At 43.2% G+C, this 12,786-nt stretch overlaps 1 protein-coding gene across 1 annotated transcript in view; it reads right to left on the bottom strand.

The window, feature by feature from the left end:
• Positions 1-461: 461 nt before the first annotated feature.
• LOC106529238 (NACHT, LRR and PYD domains-containing protein 12-like) overlaps positions 462-12,786 on the bottom strand; it is a 50,717-nt gene continuing 38,392 nt past the window's right edge. The window contains exon 4 of the mRNA XM_014024594.1: positions 462-726. Within this exon, the coding sequence (XP_013880048.1) occupies positions 484-726 (243 nt within the window). The 3' untranslated portion in view covers positions 462-483. The remainder of the gene's footprint in view (positions 727-12,786) is intronic.

Raw genomic sequence — 12,786 nt, 5'->3', positions numbered from 1 at the left:
ATTTAAAATCAATGCAGTCCCACGGCCCTCTGAGGCCCAAAGTTAAAAACTGTTGTTCTTTTGAGGCCCTCAAGGTGGTGCTCGCGGGTTAAGAATCTCTGCTTTAAACACAAACTTCATGGTGTCTGAACCATGTGGAGGATTTGGGAGAAGAACTTCTGACTTTTGTTTCTTTCAAATTGACGTGGATTCAAAGAAAATGTGACGACATGAAGAGTTCAGTCCAATCAAAGAAAGCAGCCTCACATCAGAGAAGTCTTCTGCATGAAAACACGTCAGGACAAACAAGACGCACTTTATTCAACACTTGACAGCTTTATGAGGGAAAGAAAACATTTTCAGGTCCAAAATGAAGAAATCAACGTTCATTTAGGAGAAAAGTTTCCAGAACAACTGCAGTCAGACAGTCATACAGATACTTGTTGAGGCTGCACAACTTCAGCTTCAACTATGAAAAGTCACAAAGTCACTAAATAAAGATTATTAATGCAAACTTTCAGAAATATTCTGATCTTGTTTTGAGCTTATCCAGTCCAGATCTAGTCTGGACTCACTCAGACCATCTACTGACCHCAGAGTCTGAAGTTTGTAGTCTGGATTCTTCACAAGATCCAACAGCTGCTGAACATCTAGAGCCCGAAGGTTGTTGTTCCACAGGTTCAGTTCAGTCAGATGGGAGGGGTAGGACTTCAGAGCTGAGACCAGAGAAGAACAGCTGATCTCTGGAAGCACCCGACTGCTTTCATCTTCTCTCATTCCACTGAGCTGACTTAGTTAGAATAAAGCTGATTTTCTGATCTTATCACGTATGAGAAGCGTTGGACGAGGCTTTCTGACCTCTGCAGTTGGACTTATGGCGTCCAGCACCTCCATGATGCGGTGTGGGTGGAGTCAGTGCCACACAAATCTACATGGATGGAGGCGAGCAGCCAACAAGGTTCAAGTGAGACCATTTCTTTGTTCCTCTTGTGTGATCTTACCTGCAGGAAATCAAAGCTCCATGTTTTCTCAGTGAAGAGGCATTTGGATTGAAACCTTTAAAAAACTACTTTTGTCCAAAGAAGCTGAAGGATTTGACAGATTTGTAATTCTTTCTTCCTTTCCACTAGAAGCAGGTCAACTAACAGGTGGCTCCACTCAGTCCTGAACTGGTGGGCTCCAGTCAGACTGTGGTCACCTCTGATCACTCACAGCTTGGTGGTCCTGAACTTCAGCAGGTGGCAGGCTGCTTTTGGATCACCCTCCAGAATCATTTTAGGTTGAATTAGAAGATACTGAGAGCAGAATGAAGAGGAATCAATTAAGCCTTTTAATAGAGCAGACTGGCCCTTTAAAGCAAAGTGAATTTTGTTTTTCTCTTTGTTTTTGTGAGTCTGAGTTGAAGTCAGCAGCTACAGCAGCATGGACTCTCTCCTACGTGGTGGGATGAAGGTGGTCTCCTCCATCCACCAGGCCCTGATAGTCTTACAGCACAAACACATTTGTCCTCTGCTGATGAGTGGTGTTGAGGTAAACATGATCAGCTGCTGATCAGACAAATGGAAGCAGCCAACAGCTCCTGAACAAAGTGGCTCCAGTGTAGAAAGCAGCTCTGACTGTAGCCCTCACTGCAGAGTTCAGACCTGAGAAAAGTTGAAGCTGTGAAACCTTCAACTTTCTCTTTTAGGCAGGAGCTGCAGCAACACATTTCTCCCAGCAGCTTCTCTTTGTTTTCCTCTGAAACACTGAAACAAAGTGCCTTCTGATTCCAACATGTTCATCAAGCTCCAACTTTCTCAGCCGGCTTCTTTCAGAGCAACCTTTGCAGCTGGTTGGGACTGAGAGCTGAAGAAATGTGCAGAAAATTTCTCCTCTATCAGGACACATTTCTTCAGCTGATAATAAAGATGTGAAGAAAGCAGCAGAGCCTCATCCTCTGCTTCCCTTCAGCGTCTCCTCCTGATGTCAGAATGCTGATGGACTGGCCCAGGCCCATTTCCATCAGCTCCATGCGCAGATGGACATCCTTGGACATGTCTAGAGGAGACAGGTGTCCTTGATGTGAGGGGAGGAGGAAGAACGGGGGTCTTCCTTCACTCTTTGCTTCTCAGGAGCGTCACGAGGCAAGGCGCAGGCTTTAAGGACCACCTGTGTGTTTTCCAGAACCCTCCCAACACTCTCAGCTAAACTAAATCTAGCAGTAAGCACCAGTGGACATAGTGAACGATAGCCATGTGATGTATCAGTCACCTGTGAACCATGGCCATGTGATGTGAGTATCAGTCACCTGGAGGCAGGACTTAAAAGCCTGAATTTTGCCTGAAACTCTCAGACTGAAGAAGTCTCTTGGAGAAGAGACGAAACGTTTCATTAAAGAACCCATCCAGAGGACCTATACAATTTTTTTTTCCTTTTCACCAGTGGACAGTTAAGACCCAAACAAACACTTTAATAATGCAGCAGGAAACTGAATGTGGGAAAGAAGTCATTCACTTAGTTTAGATTGAAACTGCAACTGGATTCATGCAAACCCAATTACATGAAGTCACTAAAAGATCTTTTTCACAAGTTCATTCAATAAAAACACAAAACTGCTGCAAATGGTCAACATTATACCTGATTACATCTCCTACATCCCTGTAGCAATTGACAGATATTTAGAGCTCACACTTTGAACACAACTGGATCAGATGATGTTTAAGAACTTTAACACCTGCTTAGATGGTATCTGGATTTTGTTGCTTTTTACCTGCAAGAGGAGGAAAAACAGACCATCCATACAGCCCCACATTAAACATTTAATAATATTGAGATCATTTTAAAACCACACAGTTTTATTAAAAACAAATCTTTATTCTTTTATTTTAAAAACCTCAATGAATTAATAAAAACTCTACAAGGACATGTAGAGGATCATCTCTGATCCTGCAGGAAGCTCAAAGCCTCTTTGAAACAAACCTGTGGAGAGAAAAAAAGTTATTTTGTCATTTTATTCTGTTTTAAACCAAATTTGTTTAAATGTAAAACTGCATTACTGTGCCGTTAGAGATTAAAACAAGAAACAAAGAAACATTTAGACTGAACTTCTGTCTCCACCTGGATTCCCCAGGATTCAGTACAACTATGGCTCTAATTCGTTAAAAACCAACAACAGTTTATTTCCTGGATTAGAAATGAGACTGAATTTAAGACTAGAATAAATCAAAAGCCAACAACAGTTTGCCAAACATGGAAGGCAGGATTTTTAGCTACTACCACACCAATGTTTAGCTCCAAACCTTTCAGAGGTCCTGACTTGGAGACATTTGTGTGTTTGCTAAGACTGATCAGCTGTGGCAACATAAAGAGAGAATTCCACATTTTCAATCTCATCATGACAGCAGGAGAGAAGACTAGACTGACATCAGGTCAGGGGGGGTCCTTACAGTGGACTCTTCAAAGTCTAAAATGGAGCAGAGTTGGCTTCTTTGGTGGGCTGAAACTGGATCAAGCTGAGCCCAGATTTTCACATGAGAACTGGGGACTCCAAGCAGCTTCTTACTTGTTGAGAAGATGACAGATTTTCTTGGCTGTGCTGCTGATAAAGTCTTCTGCTCATCCTCCACGTCATCACTTCTGCTTCTGCACAGTTCTATTGGTTCTGGACTGGAAGAGTTCTTCTAAAGAAGGAGGAAATAAAGTCAGCTCACAGTTAATTTTTAAAATCAGAGAATGAATGTGAAATCATTGTCCTGCTTTAATTTCACTTCATCCAGAGGAGGCTTCACTGGACCTGCTCTGCCAGGCTCTCTTTGAGCCCAACATCCATGTTCTAAAAGCCATCAGGAAGAACAGGAGGGAAGAAAAGCACAAGTATCAAATGGAACGCTGTCATACAGTGTAGACTGAAGCTCCTCTGCTGCATGGACAGAAGCCGTCTCTGGACGCGGCCCCCAGAGGTCCTCCTACCTTCAGGTCCTGGTTCTGAAGAAGACTTTGCAAAGCAGCAGAAGCCGTTTTGGGGTGGCAGTGGTAGAGTGTTTAGGGGAGTCATCCTGGAACCGGAAGTTCACCAGTTCGATATCGTCCAGTCAACTCAGTCGCTGTGCCCTTGGGCAAGACACCTTACCCGCCTTGCATAATGATGGTGGTCAGAGGGTCCGGTGGCGCCCGTGTATGGCAGCCTCGCCTCTGTCCGTGTGCCCCAGGGCAGCTGTGGCTACAATTGTAGTTTGCCATCATCAGTGTGTGAATGTGTGTGTGCATGGGTGAATGTCTGTATTGTGAAGCGCTTTGAGCATCCTGGATGCATAAAAAGGCACTAAATGAGTACAGTCCATTTACCATGTTTCCATCCTATTTTGATTCGAATTTTGAGCAGATTTTTTAAAATTCACAAAAAGGAAAAAACGAATAAATGTGAATCAGACGTGTTTCCATCAACTGGCTTGAAGCGAATCACTTACGTCAGATACATGCGTGTAGTAAACAGGAAGTAAAAGTCACATCTCAGGAAAATGGAGAGAAGTAATCAGGAATGTGTTGCTACTATCGGGAAAGTTATACTTATTCTGTCATATCAACTAGTTTTGGCGGTGTTACATGCTGTCTGCAGATGTAGAGAAAGAAATGCAATTCTCTTCATGTTACAAGAATAGCTGATAATACGCGGACAGCGGGACGAGTGTCAAGCTCATCTGCAGTTGCGGCTGCAGTCGCCCTGGTACCAGTACCGGTTTCCGACAGACAGCGAGAGCAGCTGATCAACCATGTGAGGTAAATGTTAGCTACGTTAGAACTTATTCGACAAATGTGTTTCCATCTCTCCTTTTGCGCTTTAAGTCTTTTTCGAAGAACCAAAAACCACCTCAAGCAAGTGTATCAACTTTTGTGCAAATTAGAGGAAGTCTTTTCAAATCATGCTGTAATGGAACTAACACTTTTATGTTTAAGCAAGTAATTCATGACATCCTTTAATGRCCTAGGTTTTCATGACATGCTGTTCATCTGCAGATAGAATGATTAAAGTCAGAACAATATTTGCTAACAATAATCATTCTTAGATATCACTTGTGTTTATCTTTGTGTTTTCCATTGACCTTGTATCAAATCTTGCTAAGATGACATAATGGTGTTTGTATATGAGGCCCCTCGAGACACAGTGAGTAGTGTGGAGAGAGTGACAGAGAGAAGCAGAGGCACAGAGACAGGCCAGGTTGTTCTGTGTTTCCTGTTGTTGCAATAAAACTCAGCTGATCATCCCATGGAGTACCTTCATTCTTGGACCACGTATTTCTGTCTTTGTTAAATATATTGCGATAACAGTTTGGCGTTGTCGCACAGACCACTAGGAGATCGACGGACCAAGGCCACATTGCAGGTGGACTGATATGAGTGAGCAAGGACTGGACTGCTCAGGACCGTGACTCCAGCTGGATGAAAAGAACCTTTTTATGGTAAATTGTTTTAACAACAGAGATACGCTGGTGACGATCGTGATGGATGATCTTGAATAAGCAAAGAACATTGGATTTTTTTTGGCTGTTGAAGAACCTGAGAAGTTATTTGAAACATCATCTGCTGAGAGTGAGTAAAAGATTCAAGAGGCCTCTTTACTTCTCCAAAGAGGATTTCTGCCAGCTTCTCCAAAAGGTGACAGTGTTGGAGCTCAAGATTCATCGTTTGGAAGAGATGAATGCTTTGGAGAACTCAACATGTGTTAAAATGGGTGAGAAGGCTGAGATGAGAGATCCACAGAATGGGGAGATGGAAGCCGCTTCTGAGAGTAAAACTGTATGGAACTCTCTTTGTGCCAGACCAAAAAATCTCTCAGGAAGGATTCAGCTCTTAGATGACATCGAATGGCCAGAATTACAGAGAAATGTTTTTTCTCCTCCAGCAAGGAGAAGAAAGCAACAGGCTGTAATCAAAACAGCTGATAACGGCCAGAGAAATAAAGCAGTGTTTCTTCAAAACAGATTCACATCACTGGAAGAAACTGGTGAGTCTGATCAAAGTTTCCTATCTGATCTCAGTGAGGGATCTGAGACCAGATCCAGATCCAACTAAAAGCCAAAACAAGTCCAAAGCGAGACTTTCACGAACCAAGAAATGCTGATCATCACAGATAAAATGGTGAATGAGATCAGAGGCTTCTGGAACAAGAAAAAAGTCAAAGTTCTGACTTTTGCTGATAAAGTGTCTGACCTCRCAGAGAAGATTCTGGAAATCACAGCTGAGTWTCCAKCTCTGAAGAMGCTCATCATTCATACAGGAAGTGATGAAGTTATGAACCGACAGTCAAAAATCCTGAAGAAGGATTTTATTCTGCTGCTGAATGCAGTTAAAAATCTCAACTTGGATGTGTTCCTCAGTGGGCCCTTTCCTACAGCCAGAGGAGGGGCCGAGAGGTTCAGCAGACAGTTGGCTCTTAATGGATTTTTGGAAAAGTTCTGTGTTGACCACTCTGTGAGTTTTGTGGACAACTTTGATCTCTTCTGGGAAAGAAAACATCTCTTCAGGTCTGATGGAATGACTCTGAATCAAACTGGAGCACAGCTTCTGGCTTCAAATATGAAGTATTTCCTGAACAAAGTTCCGGCTGGAAACAAACAACAGGACAAACCACAACAGCTGACGTCTGAAGGACAGCTGGAGAAAACTGAGATATCAGTGGAACACAGTGTGCCAGTTACTGATAAGGAGACTGCTTCAGAATCAGAACCAGAGAGAGAGGAGTTACTTCAAGCTGCAGAACCGGAAGAACTGGATTCATCAGCATCACAAACAGAGGATCTCTTGGACTCTGAGACCCCAACAGGACAGCAATGGGAATGTCCCCTCTTGGATTTTACTAACAACATGAAAGAACCTGGCGAGATTAATATCAAACAAACACCATGTCCAAATCCAGCTAACTCTCATCTTCCAGCCCCTCACACTAAACCAAGATCTACAAAAAGTCACAGAGCCCCAGCACAACCTCTGACCCTTCCACACATCAAAACAGACAATCCTGTTTGTGTTCAAGATGATCCAAAGACTTTTGTGTGATAACTATGTTTTGGGGTTAGTAATTACTGTGGGAGGAATAAAAATTGAATTACTGGGGTTGGGATTTCAGAAAAGTACATATACTTAGGTTTATGTTGACATGATTTTTTAAATACATTAAAGAGGTTTTTTTTGTTTTATTGATCATTTAATTGGTGATTTAATGAGCAAATGGGGGAGATGTAATGGAACTAATACTTTTATGTTTAAGCAAGTAATTCATGACATCCTTTAATGACCTAGGTTTTCATGACATGTTGTTCATCTGCAGATAGAATGATTAAAGTCAGAACAAGATTTGCTAACAATAATTCTTAGATATCACTTGTTTATCTTTGTGTTTTCCATTGACCTTGTATCAAATGTTGCTAAGATGACATAATGGTGTTTGTTAATATATATATGAGGCCTCTCGAGACACAGTGAGTAGTGTGGAGAGACAGTGACAAAGAGAAGCAGAGGCACAGAGACAGGCCAGGTTGTTCTCTGTGTTTCCTGTTGTTGCAATAAAACTCAGCTGATCATCCCACGGAGTACCTTCATTCTTGGACCACGTATTTCTCTCTTTGTTAAATAAATATTGCCATAACACGTGCCATTTCCATTCACCTATTCTGATGCAATACTTCAAAATGCATATTAAAAGTGCTGATGAAAACACGGCTAGAGTCTGGTGAGAGCTGGAATAATCTCCCTGGTCCTGGAAGAGAGCATTCAGCTGACATGAACAGAGTCAAGTCAAATATTCCTCACAAAGTCTGATGTGGATTCAAGAAAGAAAAGACTGTAAAGCCCACCTGCCGGGGGTCTAGCTTTTTGTTTACTCCTGACAGAAACTCTGAGGCTGCAGACAGACGATACAGAACAAATGGAAATGTTTTTAGATCACTCACAAATCAGGCAAACCAGAGATTAAGAAGTTATTCAACTAAAATAAGTCTAAAATGTGATAAAACGAGTCAGCAGGTTGTTGTCAGGTTTGGATTGTGGAGGTCTCACCATGTCTCTAAGAGCGCCAATCAAAGCAAGGTGGTCTCACTCTATGGTTTCGTTTTTGTTTAAAAACACACAATCCAAACACAAACATACTGAACAAAGGTTTGAATTATACAGCTGATCCAATGACTAAGTGGAGCAGGAAATTCAGAACAGAGTGTTTTTATAGCTGCAGGGCAGACTTTGAATATTCAGTCTGAAAAATTACCTTAAATTAGATCATATAAAGATTCTTTACAGGAAAAAAATAAATGTAGAATCAGCTGCTAATGATGAGTTTTCTGTCCCAAATATGACAATCCGTCCGTCCATTTTCTTCCGCTTATCCGGGATCACAGGGGCAGCAGCCTAAGCAAAGAGACCCAAACTTCCCTCTCCACAGCCACTTCGACCAGCTCATCTGGGGGAATCCCAAGATGTTTCCAGGCCAGCTGAGAAACATAGTCCCTCCAGCTTGTCCTGGATGTTCCTCTGGGTCTCCTCCCAGTGGGACGTGCCCAGAATACCTGACCAGGATGGCTTCCAGGGGGCATCCTAACCAGGTGCCCAAGCCACCTCAACTGGCTCCTCTCGACGTGGAGGAGCAGCGGCTCTACTCTGGGTCCCTCTTGGATGAACGCGCTTCTCACCCTATCTCTAAGGGAGAGCCCAGACTCCCTGTGGAGGAAACTCATTTTGGCCGCTTGTATCCACGATCTCGTTCTTTTGGTCACTACCCACAGCTCCTGACCATAGATGAGGGTAGGAACGTAGACTGACTGAGCCAGAAAGCGAAGCTCTCTTGCTCAGCTCCCATTTCACCTCGACAGACCGGTACAGCGCCCGCATCACTGCAGACGCAGCACCAATCCACCTGTCGGATCTCCCGCTCCATTCTTCCCTCATTCATGAACATAACCCCAAGATACTTAAACTCCTCCACTTGGGGCAGGACCTCCTCCCCGACACGGAGAAGGCAACCTACCCATTTCTGGCTCAAGACCATGGTCCTGGATTTGGAGGCACTGATCCTCATCCCAGCCGCTTCACACTCGGTTGTGAACCGCTCCAGTGAGAGCTAGAGATCATGATCTGATGAATCCAATAAGACCACATCATCCAGAAAAATCAGAGATGTGATCCTAAGGCCACCAAAAAGGATTGCCTCAATACTTCAGCTGCGCCTAGAAATTTTGTCCATAAAAGTTATGAACAGAATCGATGACAAAGAGCCACCATGGTGGAGTCCAACTCTCACCGGAAATGAGTCAGACTTACCATCGGCAATGCAGACCAAGCTCTGGAACTGTTCGTACAGGGACCTAACAGCCCGTATCAATGGGTCTGGTTCCCCAATACTCCTGGAATACTCCCCCACAGGAGTTCCTGAGGGACATGATCGAACACCTTTTCAAAGTCCACAAAACACATGTAGACTGATTGGGAGAACTCCCATGCACCCTCCAGGACCCTGCTGAGGGTGTAGAGCTGGTTTGCTGTTCCACGACCAAGATGAAAACCATACTGCTCTTCCTGAATCCGAGATTTGACTATTCGATGGACCCTTCTCTCCAGGACCCCTGAATAGACCTTACCAGGGAGGTTTAGAAGTGTGTTCCCCCTATAGTTGGACCATACTTTGCGGTCCCCCTTTTTAAACAGGGGGACCACCACCCGGGTCTGCCAATCCAGGGGAACTGCCCCCAATGTCCATGCGATATTGTAGAGTCGCATCAACCAATGCAACCCCATAGCATCCAGAGCCTTAATGAACTCCGGGCGACTCTCTTCCACCCCTGGCACCTTGCCACTAAGGAGCTTTTTAACCACCTCTGTGACCTCAGCACCAGAGATTGGAGAGTCCGACTCAGGGTCCTCAGGCTCTGCTTCCTCATGGAAAAACGTGTCGGTGGGATTGAGGAGGTTTTTGAAGTATCCTGCCCACCGACCCACAACATCCCAAGCTGAGGTCCACAATGCACCATCCTCACCATAAACTGTGTTGGTGGCAAACCGCTTTCCCCGAGATGCTGGATGGCTTCGAGGCGATTTTGAAATATGAAAATAAGTTTCCTTTTGTATTGTTCTCCATTCTTCAAAGGTTGAAATGCTAAAAGCTGCTGGTTTACCTTCATCAAAGAATCCACCAAAGCCTGGATGTTGACAGCTGTGTCGTCGTTGCCAACCATGTTATTTCCAGGTGGCATGAGGAGGACCGGTCCAGAGTCTCASACTCTGCCACAGCAGCCAAGACTTGGGTCCAAAGCGCCCTTCACTTGTCCGGCTGCCTCYGTCTCCCTGGAAGATGCTTCATTCAGCAGCTGAGAGTCCAGACACACTCAGTCCCAGAGCAGCAGAATATCTGCAGCCAACATGCCTCAGAGGCAGGAAAGTCCAAGTAAGAAAGAAAAAGAAAAGTAGAAGAAACTGGTGGAAGTCTGAAGCAAGCGTGTTAATCCTGTGATTGAGGCCTTTGCACTGACGCAGACTAACAGCTAATCTTGTTAAGCACCACTCAGACCCCGAGAGATGGAGAGCAGCTGGCTGACACTCCTTTACCTGGAGCATTTCATCCAGGTTAGAGCTCTTCTACTCAACTGGAGAAGTCAACATGAAACATCCCATCAGGCCGAGGGAGGACTGTTCAAAGCAGCTGACAATCAAGACTTTACTTCTAAAAGACAAACTSATGAGTCTGAAGCAGCAGAGGCAGAGAGGCCAGAAAAACCTACATGGAGAAATTCAAAGGCTGAAAACTCTATTTTATTACAATTAAAGACAACATTTAAAACGTCTGCAAATTATTATTTAACTGCAACTGTTGGAGCTTCTTGGATTTTATTTCTTTTTGTTTGTTTGCAGGATCTGAGCAGGAAAGTCCTTCAGCATCTGGGAGGAAAATAGCCAAGACTCCAAACACTTCAACTGGAAGTGAAAAAATAAAATGACTTCAACTTGAAGCAAACTTTGGATGAAATCAGGGGCGGAGCTAGACATTTGTATACGGTGTGGCCAAGGTGGTTTTTAAAAGAGCATGTACTATCTAAGAAATGATTCTTCATTTGATCATCAAGGTGGCCACCACAGCTAATTTCAAATCAAATATTTTAAAAAGTATTGAGCTGTAATTGAGTGTGGTGTCATGTCATTTCATTTCTCAAATATCACTGTTTGTTCCCTTTATTATACATATAACCAATTTTTTGTATCCAAACAGTCAATGATTTATAAAGGTAAATCAAGAAAATAGCAAGGCTGCCCAAACTTTTGCACCCCACTGTATGTACAGTCACAAACAGTTAAATTATACGTATTTTATTTCATTTCATGGCACAGGAAAATAGAGAAGGCAATGTTAAAAGGTTGAATAAATATATTATTATTATTATCATAGAACAGGGCTATTCAACTAAATCACTCCGGGGGCCACAGTTACTGCAGACCAACAGTTGAGGGGCTGAACATCCAGCAAATAACATCATTATGTAGATAAACCAAGTATTACAAAGATCTTTTACCTTTGAAATAGTTTATTTTGCCGCATTTAACCATGAATACAACATACAGAACCCTATAAAAGTAGTGATAATTAAGCAATATCAAAAATAAAAAGGACACATTAGGCCTCGTATTTAACACAAATAATATTTTGACATCTCTGACTTTAAACCAATTTTATTTTCACTTTCATAGTTTTATCTTCAGTTGCTTCTAGTTTTAACTGTCTTGAGTGTTCATAGAAATGGTTTTTACCAGTTTGTAGAATCTGACATTTCTGTAGATACCAAACATGTCTATGTTTAACTAAAAGAACTTAGAGTAATTAACTTAGAAAACCGGGGGTTTGGACTTAAGAGATGAATGAACCAATTGGCGGGCCAAATTTTAGTCGCTTGCGAGCCACATGTGGCCCACAGGCCTCCAATTAGATAGCCCTGTTATAGAACATGGAAATAGCACTCAAGGTAAAGATTGTCAAGTATAAAGGTTGTAATAATTTAAGGTAAAATATTCATTTGTGGTAAATTAATAAGGCAAATGGTTAATGGCAACACTGTTTGAGATACTAGTGGCATTTTTATTTTTGTATATTTTGTAGCTCTTACAGTGTGTTCACATGCAAGGCTGTTAAATTAACGGATTGTGAACCATCACTTTGAGAGACCATCTTTTCAGCCGGGACACAACATGGTCTTCATCATCAGGATCAATCAGTTCTCCAATCATCAGAACTCAGATCTTCATTACTCCACAAATCTGATTTTCCCTCCCACCTGCAGAGAGAAGAAAGAGAGAGAGAGGAGGTGACTTCCTGTCTGCAGCTTGACCTCCTGTCTGCAGCTTGACCTCCTGTCTGCAGCTTGACCTCCTGTCTGCAGCTGACTTCCTGTCTGCAGCTGACTTCCTGTCTGCAGCCTGGCTTCCTGTCTGCAGGGTAACTTCCTGTCTGCAGCTGACTTCCTGTCTGCAGCTGACTTCCTGTCTGCAGCCTGACTTCCTGTCTGCAGCCTGACTTCCCGTCTGCAGCTTGACTTAGGTCCTTTCCCAATCGGTGGCTACACACTCGCCCTACTCCCTACTCACTCAGTTTGTGCATTCCCGCGGAGAGTTGGCCTTATTAAGTCCCATTCGAAATCGGTTAGGTACGAGGGCGAGTGGCTTATTAAGCCCTCCACAGCGAGTCTTCATCTGATGCAGACTTGAGCAGCAGGTGCAGCACCAAATAGTAGTCGACATGGAACACGGGACATATATAGGTTCCGCATATGTTTTGTACACATATTTACTAAGTAAACACCT

The sequence above is a fragment of the Austrofundulus limnaeus genome, unplaced genomic scaffold (genome assembly GCF_001266775.1).
Source record: "Austrofundulus limnaeus strain Quisiro unplaced genomic scaffold, Austrofundulus_limnaeus-1.0 Scaffold429, whole genome shotgun sequence".
Classification (NCBI taxonomy): Eukaryota; Metazoa; Chordata; class Actinopteri; order Cyprinodontiformes; family Rivulidae; genus Austrofundulus; species Austrofundulus limnaeus.
Note: the sequence above shows the minus strand (reverse complement) of the source record. Positions and strands in the feature narration are given on the sequence as shown.